A 13,202-nucleotide genomic window follows, 5' to 3' on the forward strand; every position below is an offset into this window, starting at 1 on the left:
TCATAGTCCCACAAAGACATCCGCCATTTGGGTTAAATGTGCACCACAACATGAAGCTGATACCTTCATTTGTGTTGTATTGACTTCACATTAGCAGACATGCACCCTCATGGTGATATTGTATTTCTTGGACAGACACTGAACACTGTGCAGCTGATAGTCAGCAAATCATGACCTCTAGTGGAGATGTATGAAGGGTAAGGTAGCTGCAGGATGAGCAGGTTTCCTTCTGCTTAGCTCCAGTGTTTTAGGATGATGACATGGAATTCATTCAGAGATCAGACTTTCTGTTTGACTCATCCACAATTTTGCCATTTTTAGCAACATCCTGACATAAAAATGTGTAAAATGTAAAAGCCATTATTATTAAATAGTCACACATTCAAAAAATTCACTAAAATAACTGTTTTATAAAGATAAAAAGTAGCATTCTGAAGCATTTAATTTAATTGTTTGATGTTTGTATGTGGTGAATTAACTCATTATTTGCGTATTATTTTACAGTTTTGTATCAATACTTTAAGCTAATGAATCTAGATATTATATTTTTAACGTAATATTTAGCGTTTTATGGTTCCATCCTATGGAAGTCAGTCAGTTATTAAATGGCTGTGTTCAACATACCGAACAATGCAGCAGCCAGTAGGTGTCGCTCTGCCACCTTCACTTGTTACTTGTTTCTTCAATAGCCAGAGAAGAAGAATGACTTCCGCTTCGTTGCACTTACCGACAGGAAATAAACAAAACAAGACAAGCTCAGTGGAGGGAAGGAGAAGAAATGGCTCAGAGCTGGTGCATCTAGTAACATTATTATTTGTAAGTCATACTTACACAAACTGTATTATATGTGATAGAAATAAGGTGAAGTTTTAGAAAGTCAACTTCAAAGATATCTCATGTTGAGGAAGAGTCCGACAAAGAGTGTCAAGCTGTGACAGGTTCAACGGAAGCTAGACTGTTAGCAAGAATTATCAAGTTTGACATAAACGCAAACTTAATAACACTATGTAGTAATAACGTTATTGGTTTTGTTTACAAGTAACCAACGGAAACATAAAATTTATAAAATGTTTTCATGCTACCTTCAGCTGAAAAGATAGTGAAGTTTCACGTCCGTTAAACATTAACTGGCCTGTTTCAATTTGCATACTAGCATCATATGCTAACTGGTGAAATTAGCTAAGGTTTTCTCGGCTGGTTTAAGATCCTGCGTGGGCAGCAGCAACCGAACACCCACCATCATGATGACAACAAAGAGACTGGATAAGTTCGAGGTGGTGTGTGAATGGGATTCATGCAACTATAAGGGCAGCACAATGGAGGAGCTGAGCGACCATATGTCACTGCATTTGAAGGACTACCTGGGAGACAAGGACGCCCTGGAGGAGCTGGGTGAGTGAGAGGGTGTTGTGTCATCAAAGGTTTCAGTCAGTCCAGCAGTGAACATGAACTACAACTAACCTAAGATTCAAATACAAGGGTGACACTGACAGTTCAAGGGCAAATATAACTCTGTTACTGTACATTAAGGCACTGCTGTATCCAGTAAATATAAGTTGGTCCTGTCTGGCGTGGTCATTTTTTTGTATAATTACTGCGACCTTATCAGTCTAGTATCTTGTACAATCATTGCAATAAGGACCTATTCTCTGTTTTCGTATAGACGAGTACGCTTGTCTCTGGAATGGATGTGAGTTTGTGTCCATGGGTAGCCCTACAGAGCTGGAGGTCCATGCTTACTTCCACAGCTACCATGGTAAGCTCAAGTTCATTGGATCCCAGCTGCTCAAGTCCCGTCCTGACCTGCCCAGCTGCAACCAGGGGATGCACAGCAACAACCTGGTCCCGGAAGGATCTGATGGTTATGTTTGCCAGTGGGAGCACTGTGATGTAGGTTCTGTGTGTTTTTTTCCACACTGATTGATGACACCACTGCTGTTGTGTGATGTATATGTTTGTCTTCCTACAGAGCACATTTAATAATCCTGAGTGGTTCTACAGACATGTGGACAATCATGTAGAAAGTACTGAGCCCCAGCCTCTCTCACAGCAGCAGCAGGCGCTGTTTTGCAACTGGGCAGGTATGACTGAAGTGTAGATACAATGATCATGTTCATGTTGGTTTACCTGCTCTAGCAAAGGTTTACACTTCATGCTTCTGTCACAGGCTGTGATGCCTTCTTCAAGATCAGGTACCGGCTGAGAGAGCACATGCGCAGCCATACTCAGGAGAGGCTTGTAGCCTGCCCTACATGTGGCAGCATGTTCTCCAGCAACACAAAGCTGTTTGACCACCTCCACAGGCAGGCCGAGCCAGTAGGTGAGGTGTACACTGTAATGCGCAAAACATGTCTAGAATGTTATTATTGTAAATATTTGCACTGTGTTGCTGATTTGTGCATGTATATGCTCATACAGAGTCGCTGGTATGTGAACATTGTGGCAAAGCCTTTTCCAGTGAGAGGCTTTTGAGGGATCACATTCGTCAGCATGGTAATGACCATCTACAGTTTTAATACTGAATAGATCTGATCTGGATTAATGAAGTACAGAACTTATGATGATGTAATAGCAGGCTAGTTAAAATTCTGTGTAATTTCTAACATGCTAGAATAGCTACAAATAACATAGCTTAACAATAGTAAAACAGCAGTAATAAATATACATTTTTGTGGTTTAAAAAGATACTTGGTGGGTCACTGATAACCTGAGTTTATACTCTGTGGGCCCAGCTGCCAATCAGCCATTTGATTAAATTTTCTTTGTCACTCCCAGTGAATCAGGTCAAGTGTCCCTTCTGTGACATGACCTGCACCACTTTGGCAGCTCTGAAGATTCACATCAGGTTCCGCCACTGTGACGAGCGGCCTTTTCCATGTGACTTCTGTGACAAACGGTACTTCTTTGGTACACCTGTTTAGATGTCCAGTTTGTGTTGTATAGTCCATTTTTTTTAATTTGGACTTGAGACTTATACCTTACCAGATGAAGAAGAAGAAGTGCATCATTCTAACCAGTTTCGTATCATTTTCTTTTTTCAGATTTAAAAACCAGCGTGACCTCCAAAAGCACACAGAAGTCCACAATGAGGGCACAGTGTACCACTGTACAGTGGCGGGCTGTGATTATTCCTGTCACACATTCCAAACCATGAACCACCACTTTAAGAGAGTCCACGAGGTTGTCCTGCAGACAGCATATAATGTCATGAAAGCCTGTAATGTTGATTTTTTTATTAATATCATTTTAATAATACTTACACATAACAGGTTGGGGGGATGTCCAAATACAAATGCCACATCTGTGATAAGGTCTTCTCCTGGTGTTACACTCTCACACTTCACCTGCGTAAGAAGCATGAGCTGAAATGGCCGTCCGGACATTCCCGCTTCAGGTACATGACTATTTAAACTAACTATTGAAACTAAACTTTTTTTGGGACATGTGATTTAAGATGGAAAAAAAGGACTGAAATTTGTTCCTTGATATTTGTTTCCTCACAGATACAGGAAGGATGTTGACGGCTTCCTAAAAGTAAACATGGTTCGCTTTGAGACTGTTGAGGTCACAAAGGAAATCATGAAGAACATGGCCACAAAGCCGCCGAGCCTTCGGAAAAGTCTGAGGAGTAAGAGGTCCGTGGTCACGCCAGAGAGTGGGCTAAGCTCTCCCGCAGGATCTTCATCACCGTCCTCCAGCTCCTCCTCCTCATACTCCTCAGAGCTGTCTGGAGGTGAGGACATGTCCTCTCAGAACAGCCCCAGAGGCAGTGACTCTCCGGTCTACTGTGTGATGAGCACCATACCTCACATTGAGGATGAGCCTGGAGTGCTCTCACAGGAGGACTGTGATGGCAGTGGGACTTCTGGAGCCGTGCAGGCTCTGACGGAGGTTGCACGGGGTCTCGGCATGGATGTGGTATAGGCCGTCATGTAGCCTTAATGCCTGTTCAGTTGCTTTGTCAGTTTTATAAGATTCTGTGGGGCATTTTTTTTCCAAAGCTTCTGCAGGTTCTACAGTGTTCTGTTTTTAAAGACCAAATGTGTTCTGCAGCTTAGCTTTATAATGTCTCATGCTGATGGGGTTTCCTGTTTAATCATATTTTAATATTCATAACAGATCCATAGGAATGAGCTGAAGCACTATACAGCTAATTCTACATTCCACATGTTCCATTTTTTTTCAGGATTGCCAGGAGTGTTTTTATTGTAGTCTTGGAATGTTGCTAAATTTTAATGATATACATTTAAATACATTTTTTGATACAAAAACAAAGCTTTTCTTGTGTGTTGATTGGTCAGCTGTTGATGTCAGTTCTATATTTAATTTATGCTATTAGGTGAAAATGAACATTTGTCCTGAGGTCAACTAAGGTGCTGAACATTTAAACAGTTAGTACATTTCTGTGTCATACACTGTGTACTTGTGTAGTGTGTGAGTTTATGTGAATAATCGCATAACCAGAATCATTACAGCAACCAGTGGAAGTATCTGCCCTCCTTTTGTGATCTCAGGGCATCAGATAGTATGATGGAGTCGGCATCTGCCACGGCGATGACCTGAATGCCTCCCTCCCTGTGAGGTAGACAGTGTCCTGCTGCCTCACACCAGAAGGGAAATAAAGAGGCGGCGTTAAGAAGGCGTCTTTCTGCCTCTGAGGTGTCCTGACCACCTTGTGGGTATTCATTGAACAGTCTTTGATGAAGCTTTGTCTCAGATGGAAGTCCATCCCCATGTTCATGTCCCACATTGATGAAGCGGTTTGGTATGGATGCCATTCAGTGCCTGGATAGGAGACGTAACATCTGCTGCTGTTGGGATGAAAGGCAGGAAAGACCCCCAAGTTTATATGTTGCACGTGTGAAGAAGGACGAGCGTGAGCGAGCTTCGCTCGTTTTGCATTTACAAAGCTGTCGCACTGAAGCTGCCTTTTCCTGCTGACAAGTTCAGGAGTGACGTCTGGGTGCAAAGATCTGTTTCCTGAATGTGAATCCTGCGTTGTGTCAGTGTGGCAGCTCCTGTTTTTCTCCTTCTCTTCAGCTTTGTCTTTCAGGTTTAGAGGCTCCTCGTCAGTCTTTTCCCTCGAGCCGGCACTTCTGTGGCACAATGCTTGCGAGGAGCTGGTCTGAAGGTCAGTAGGTTGACTTCTGTTGTGGCTTATATTTGCACAAGGGTGTTCACATGGAGAGTCTAAAAGGAGGGAAAAGATTGCTGTATGATGTGATGCTTATTATTTTGTGGCTAAAGGTATTTCTCCATTACCTGTGTGAGGGTGTTGTGATTCCTCCTGTGTGGAGTCACTGGTAGCAGGAAGCTCTGGCTGCTGACTGCCGGCTTTTTGCTGCATCTGTTGTAAACCACAAAGAAGTACAATAGTGCCATATAAGATACCATATAAAGTACATATAAGCACAAATGTATATATAAAATATACAAAATTATTATTTTTGTCCATATATGAACTCTTAAATATATATATATATATATATATTGACAATATATATATATATATATATATATATTGATATATATATATATTGTCTATATATATATATATTGACAATATATATATATATATATATATATATATATATATATATTGTCAATATATATATTTAGAGATATATATATATATTGTCAATATATATATTTAGAGATATTAGAAATATTACCTAGCCCCAGTTTTGTACTAAAAATGTGTATTTATTTATTTATTACCTTAAGTTTGTGGTGGTAAATCTTCCATGCAATACACACATGCAGTGCACACCATCTCCCGCGCATCTGGAAGAAAAAGGCAATTAAAAAAAGTTATGCTTCTATTTATGTATGTATGTATGTATTTATTATTTATTTAAAGGAGAATTTTGACTCACGGTTGATCTGAAGGATTTCTGCGGTGCTCGGTGAAAGGCAGTGACAGGAGTGAAAGAAGTCCTCTGAGTCTGTCTGTGAAGCTGCATGCTGAGCTGTAACAGGAAGTAAAAAAAAAGTAAATAAGTGAGATGAGGCAGACAAAACAAAGATGTAAAATCAGAATTAAGACACGGCTATTTACGTGTCTGTCCTGTGTCGCCATCACGGTTGGAGCCTGCAGGATGGTGGAGGATGACTGGTGCTGATGCATGTGTGCGCCCAGGAAGCGAGTGCTGAGAGACAAAAGTGTTGTGTTATATTAATTTAGTATTAAATCATAATAAGTTCTTTATTGATAAGAGGAAAAATACAAAGACGTGTTTCCGCTTAGGTATTTGGTCACAGACCTGGCATAAATGAGGCCAGCTGGAGTGCAGAGTAGTGTGTCACCAGGAACAAGGAGCTTTCCTTCACACTGTCTTTGTCTTCTCTTTGCAGATTACAGTGATCATCTGCACGAACACAAACAGAATGAAAGTAACAGCCGTGTCCTGCTGGGTTTGTTTAATGAGAATATTCTGAGATCACAAATTGTGTCGTGTAGAAAACATTATTTTTTTGGGAGGGTGGGGGTTATGCAAATGACCGCATCTTGTTAGATTACAGACGGTAATCCAATTGAGGCGTTGAGTGTGCCAATCCTTTTAATTAATTTAGAATCCATCCGTTCCAAGGACACATGATTAGTAATGCTGTTAGTGAATGGACAGCAAATAGTGAAATACACAGTGCAGTACATCTGTGAGACGTATGAAATCAGGGAGGGTGGCAGCTAGAAGAGTTATTTTTTACTGTGCTGACAGTCTTTTGCTGTGACTGAGGCTGTGTTGTGTGTGTTTGTTTCTAAGGTTACTGATCCGGTCTGACTGTTTGTGACTGTGCCCCTTTAACTTCACCAGACCGCTGGGCTGCAGCAATACCATCACCTGATCCCTCCTTTCTCATAAAGACAAGATTAGCTGGAGGTTACAACCCTTATGTTCTCTAAATTCCGTCCATGTCAGCGTGCAACAAGAATCTCTTAATCTCATAAAGAAGCTGTTTGTTAGGAGCACAAGCAGTCAAAGTGAATGGGGATTCACTGCGTTATCTCAAGTCACCCAAAGGTGCTGGGACTTACCTCCAACACAGGGAATTAAAAAAAAAAAACAATACATAATGAACATTTAGACCAAACCACTCTCTGCTTACTGTTAATATATTCTTATTTACCTTACCTCTCTGTTTACCAAGGTGTATAACTAGACTAAACTATACTGTGTAGAGAAGCTAGGCATAGATACAGTCACCGGTTGACATGGCACAGCTATGCTGCCATAGGCCTACACTATCGGGGGACATAAACATGGTCCACTGAGCAGTTTCCTGTCCCCTTCTCACCTCATCAGCCTGATACTAGTGATTCATGTCATTAACTGTGTTTGCTGTTTTCCCTAGTAGTTCTCTCTCTCTCTCTCTCTCTCTCTCTCTGCAGGTCTCTCTGCCTCCAGCTCTGCATGCTGACTTGCAGTCCGGTTCCTGATCATACCAATGCCTATTGCCTGCACCAGTCTCTGTTGTTCATTATTGATTATTAACTGATGCTATATACATCCACTATAATATAAACACAATAGTAAAATGCACTGTATAAATAACACTGAACTGAACTGAATTATTTTATTACAATCTGAAACCTGACATATAAATGCAATTTGGCTTGATAAATCATGAGAAAAGATCTAACTTCTCATATTCTATCTGTGAATTTGTAGAAAATCTGAAGCACAGCAGTGTCTTACCTGTGTGATGAAGCAAAATGAGTGCATCCAGTGAATAACATCCAGACAAACAAATCTCAGCCACAACAACGAGACGTTCTACTCTGAGGGCAGCCAGGTCTGCTTGTGGTCCACTTTGCAGATCCTCAGTGGTGACTTAAGTCCAGCGGGGACCACCTGTCGCTGTAAGCCGGGTTCAGCTGTCTGCTTCCCCTTGGTCAATTAGTCAGTGTTACTTACCAACACCAGGAAAGACCATTAACTACTCCTAATGGCTTAAACTAATCCCATCAGCTCCCTAAACCTCTCTGATTCAGTTTAGACAAAGACAGCTTACTGTCCATTATGTGTCAACAAGAAGCGTTTCCACAAAGAGAGAGTTACATTTCTAATACACACACAAAAATAAAAACAACTCATAAAACATGTCTGACATCAGTGAAAATGACCTGTTTATGTAAGTGAACACAGCCATCCAAAACCATCGATTAATATTTAATAACTCTGTATTGTAGTTTGAATAACAAGGACAAAAAAAACATTAAATGAATGAATACTCATTTTAGACCAAACTCGTGTTGTTTATCTTTCCACCAAATGTCATCAAAACGTTCCAATATAGTTAACATTACCATTCAGAGCTTATCCTGTAGTGAGAGAAGATGCTCAGCTCCCAAGCAGCTCCCTCATTCTTTAACCTGTGATATCTTCCTCTGTGTTTGGAGTCAGGTGACATTCAATACATTTTCCTTCACTGGGACCAGCTGTACTGATGGTAGCCTGATGGATTAGTTGGAGGGTTGTTGCGCTGTTGGTCATGAGTTCAAACCCCACGTGTAACATGAATGTTTACACGGTACATTTTAGAATGATGCTGAGGCTACACACAGGTGTGTGTAGTTGAGGCTAATGAGTGCAAACACAATGCTGGAGTGTATTCATGTGTTTCACTTACAGCTACAAACATGGTTCTAAAGCTGAACTTTGAAATAATAGTAACATAGCAGCTAGAAACATGCTTTTAAGTCTGATTTGTTAAATGTGCAATATGTACTTCAAAAAGTGGACAAGACTGACAAGCAGAGGGGTTAATCAACCATTTGTGGTATTAGAGCGCCCCCTACAGACATGTTGGTGCCATGTTTCCTAGTGTTCACCAACATGTTCAACTATCATTATAGAGACCAGCCATTTGTGGTCTTGGAGTGCCATCTAGTGGAGTAAAAGGGCCCTGCACTTACATCATAGGCGGTAATTACGCTACTGATGCCTCGATGAAATCTTTTAAAACATCTCAGCCCTGCTGACTTGGTGGCGGCTCAGATGGTAGAGCACATGCTGTGGACAGCTCAGGTCACTGGTTTGATCCCAGCTGTCTTCATGAACAGCAGCAAATGGTGCTTTTGCAGCCACACTCACAGCGTCTGCAGGAGCCGCACATTCTAGTTATATCATTTTCTTCTTCACACTTGTTGACATGCTGCTCCTCCTGCAGCTTTATAGGTGTAAACATGGTTTCAGAGCTGATTTTATACTCATGTTTATATGAATGTTTATGCCCTGTTAAATGAATAGGCCCACCTTGTGTTTTAAATGCATCTAATAGCAGCAGAGTACTCCTACATGATATCAACTACAAACATGCTTCCAAAGCTGAATTGTTAAACATGCTGATTACATGTCTGTTGTGACTTTTTGTGCTGATAAGTCCAGCTGTCACCATTTGAACATTTGAATATACTGATTCCTAATGTAATCTGGCTCAACAGGCTTCAAACATACTAAACTTTAACCGTTTCTTGTGCTGTGAAACGTGCAGCTACAGACTCCATTAAGACTTTAAACAACTCCAGAAGTGTTGTTCTTTTAGATAGCATGATTGTCTTTAAACATGTTTAGTTTTGGATGAATTGAATGTTGTTGCATGTTTACACGGTACATTTTAGAATGATGCTGAGGCTACACACAGGTGTGTGTAGTTTCGGCTAATGAGTGCAAACACAATGCTGGTCTCTCTCTACCTGGCATTGTCAGTAAAGCTGAAGTGAATCCATGTGTTTCACTTACAGCAACTAATAGTAACATAGCAGCTGGAAACATGCTTTTCAGGCTTTTTTGTTAAACATGCAAAATGTACTTCACATGCTACTCCTGATATCATGTAGGAGTAGTATAGTATAGTATATAGTATATATAATGTCTTCATGCAGTTCCTGAAGACTGAAGACTGTGTGTGTGGCTGCAAAAGCACCATTTGCTGCTGTTCATGAAGACAGCTGGGATCAAACCAGTGACCTGAGCTGTCCACAGCATGTGCTCTACCATCTGAGCCACCAACAAGTCAGCAGGGCTGAGATGTTTTAACAGATTTCATCGAGGCATCAGTAGCGTATTACCGCCTATGATGTAAGTGCAGGGCCCTTTTACTCCTCTAGATGGCACTCCAAGACCACAAATGGCTGGCCTCTATAATGATAGTTGAACATGTTGGTGAACACTAGGAAACATGGCACCAACCTGTCTATATGGGGCGCTCTAATACCACAAATGGTTGATTAAACCCTCTGCTTGTCAGTCTTGTCCACTTTTTGAAGCACATATTGCATCTTTAACAAATCAGCCTTAAAAAGCATGTTTCCAGCTGCTATGTTACTATTAGCCTTCTTGAGTGGAGACAGAGAGGAGATGAGGAGGGCCCAGGCAGAGGTGAGGGAGAAGATTGGAGAGGGCAAGGAGAGCTACAGGAGGAAGCTGGAGAGCCAACTTGCCCGGAACAACTTGAGGGAGGTATGGAGTGGCATGCGAACCATCACCGGCCACAATAGGATCTCTGACCAGCTGATAGATGGAGATCTGCAGGAGGCCAACCAGCTGAACCTGTTTTTCAACAGGTTTGATAGTCCACTCCATGACCACCCTCCCCCTCCCCCTCCCTGTGATGCACCATTAACACCTGTCTATAACAACAATGTACCTCCTCCCCCTCCCCCTAACCATACTAACCAGTCTCACCTCCCAATCAATAACATCACCCTGCCCCCCTTACCCCACCTTCCATTAACAACCCCACAGCCTCCCTGCCCCCCTCCCCCATCAGATCTCTCTCTCTGCTCTTCTGTGTCCACAGTTACCATCACCACAGAGGATGTGAGGAGGGAGTTCAGTCGCCTACGACCGGGAAAAGCTGCAGGACCGGACGGACTCAGCCCCAGAGTACTCAGGGACTGCGCCACACAGCTGTGTGGGGTCTTCCAGCACATCTTCTCCCTGAGTCTGAGCCTGATAACTGTCCCTGCCCTGTGGAAGACAACATGCCTTGTTCCTGTGCCCAAGACCAAACATCCAAGCACACACAGCGACTACAGACCAGTTGCTCTTACTTCACATGTGATGAAGTCTCTGGAGAGGCTGGTCCTGAAACACCTGCGTGCTGTTGTGGAACCATCGCTGGACCCCCTGCAGTTTGCTTACCAGCCCCGTATTGGAGTGGAGGACGCCATCATCTACCTGCTGCACAGAGCACACACCTACTTGGAGGAGGCAGGTAACACTGTTAGAATCATGTTCTTTGATTTTTCCAGTGCGTTTAACACCGTGCAGCCTGCCCTTTTGAATAGGAAGCTCCTGGACATGCAGGTAGAGACCCCACTGGTCACCTGGATCACTAACTATCTTACAGGTCGACCACAATTTGTGAGGCTGAGGAACACCGTCTCGGACACGATAGTGAGCAGCATGGGGGCACCCCAGGGCACAGTACTGTCTCCATTCCTGTTCACACTCTATACATCGGACTTCAGACACAGCTCACAGTCCTGCCACCTGCAGAAGTTCTCGGATGACTCTGCCATTGTGGGCTGTACCAGCAGAGGTCGGGAGGCGGAGTGTATGAGTGTGGTGGACAGCTTTGTGGAGTGGTGCGGACAGAACCACCTGCAGCTGAATGTCACAAAGACAAGAGAGCTGGTGGTGGATTTCAGGAAGCACCAGACACTCCCAAACCCGGTCAGCATCAAGGGTACCAACGTGGACATTGTGGACAGCTACAAATACCTGGGTGTCCACATTGACCACAAACTGGACTGGTCCACAAATGCAGAGGCAATATACAGGAAGGGACAGAGTCGCCTGTATCTACTGAGGAGACTCAGGTCCTTTAACGTCTGCCAGACCATGCTGCAGATGTTTTACCACTCGGTGGTCTCCAGCGTCGTTCTACGCTGTAGTGTGCTGGGGCAGCAGGATGAAGACGGCCGACACCAACAGACTCAACAAGCTCATTAGGAAGGCTGGCTCGGTATTGGGAGTGGAGCTGGAGTCTGTGGAGGAGGTGACAGAGAGGAGGATACTGAGGAAACTCCTCAGTATTCGTAACAACACCTCTCACCCCCTGCACGACACACTGCTGTCCTACAGGAGCACATTCAGCGGTAGACTGAGACTACCGAGGAGCAGCACAGAACGCCACAGGAGGTCCTTCCTGCCAGTGGCCATCAGACTGTATAACTCCTCCCCTTTCTGTAGGGAGAAGCGCTAGATAATCATGTCAGGCATCACTGTCATTCCCTCCACTTGTCTATATTTATGCTTACTTAGCACCTTACATCTCCATATTGTATCCATGTATCATATATTGTGCTCATACTGCGTACTGTACTCTTATCTTTGGATTATAGTGACACTTATACTCTTATACTCTGTACTTAACTGCATGTAATGCAACTTGATTCGGGATTAATAAAGTTTTATCTTATCTTATCTTAGTTGCTGTAAGTGAAACACATGAATTCACTTCAGCTTTACTGACAATACCAGGTAGAGAGAAGCCAGCATTGTGTTTGCACTTATTAGCCTCAACTACACACACCTGTGTGTAGCCTCAGCATCATTCTAAAATGTACCGTGTAAACATTCATGTTACATGTGGGGTTTGAACTCACAACCAACAGCACAACAACCCACCAGGCTACCATCAGTACAGCTGGTCACAGTGAAGGAAAAGGAAAATGTATTGCATGTCAGCTGACTCCAAACACAGAGGAAGATATCACAGGTTAAAGAATGAGGGAGCTGAGCACTTTGTATGGCAGACAGTGAGAGCGAGGACGAGGCTTTCCAATCAATTAAGGTTTAAAATCTACAAAACAAAAATCAGATCAGTTTGATGATTCCATTGTGAGAATCAGGAGGCCTGTGGCTACAGTTTCATGTAAGTTTGATGCCTCAGAACACAAGTTAAGTGTGTTTGTGAGCATTTTGAAAAATATGTTCTGGTCTCACAAACAGCTCTCCTCACACTCTAGTGAGTGTTGAAGCTGGTCAGCTCCAGATGCATGAAGGAAAATCTAAATCCAGCAAACTCTGGACATAAACATGGAAATAGAACCCTCTGCTGCCACAGTTTCTATGTGGTGTTCTGTCTTCCTCTTGATTTTCTGTACCAGCGTATTACTGCAGAGGGGGGAGCATGATCAGTAAACACAAATCACCTGCAGCAATCAAGCCCTCTCTCACCCGGCTTGTTTC

At 42.8% G+C, this 13,202-nt stretch overlaps 1 protein-coding gene across 2 annotated transcripts; it reads left to right on the forward strand.

Moving 5' to 3' along the window:
- The first annotated feature begins 728 nt into the window (after positions 1-728).
- On the forward strand, positions 729-4,188 carry LOC114444852 (histone H4 transcription factor). 2 transcript variants are annotated; one of them, XM_028419713.1, is made up of 10 exons: positions 729-816; positions 1,205-1,392; positions 1,664-1,890; positions 1,970-2,081; positions 2,168-2,320; positions 2,419-2,493; positions 2,776-2,896; positions 3,042-3,180; positions 3,270-3,394; positions 3,504-4,188. In XM_028419713.1, the coding sequence occupies exons 2-10, from the start codon at positions 1,242-1,244 to the stop codon at positions 3,922-3,924; spliced, it is 1,524 nt and encodes a 507-aa protein (XP_028275514.1). In that variant the 5' UTR covers positions 729-816; positions 1,205-1,241; the 3' UTR covers positions 3,925-4,188. The 2 variants fall into 2 exon arrangements, with proteins under 2 accessions (XP_028275514.1, XP_028275515.1); XM_028419714.1 differs by having other exon boundaries at positions 737-1,392.
- The last annotated feature ends 9,014 nt before the right edge of the window (positions 4,189-13,202 follow it).

This window comes from Parambassis ranga, chromosome 13 (genome assembly GCF_900634625.1).
Source record: "Parambassis ranga chromosome 13, fParRan2.1, whole genome shotgun sequence".
NCBI classification, from domain to species: Eukaryota; Metazoa; Chordata; class Actinopteri; family Ambassidae; genus Parambassis; species Parambassis ranga.

Excerpts from the sequence above, each read along its gene's own strand:
- LOC114444852 (XM_028419713.1), top strand. The coding sequence starts at position 1,242 with ATGATGACAACAAAGAGACTGGATAAGTTCGAGGTGGTGTGTGAATGG. Across the intron at positions 2,082-2,167 it reads GCTGTTTTGCAACTGGGCAG|GCTGTGATGCCTTCTTCAAG; the intron begins GTATGACTGAAG and ends CTTCTGTCACAG. Across the intron at positions 3,395-3,503 it reads TCCGGACATTCCCGCTTCAG|ATACAGGAAGGATGTTGACG; the intron begins GTACATGACTAT and ends GTTTCCTCACAG.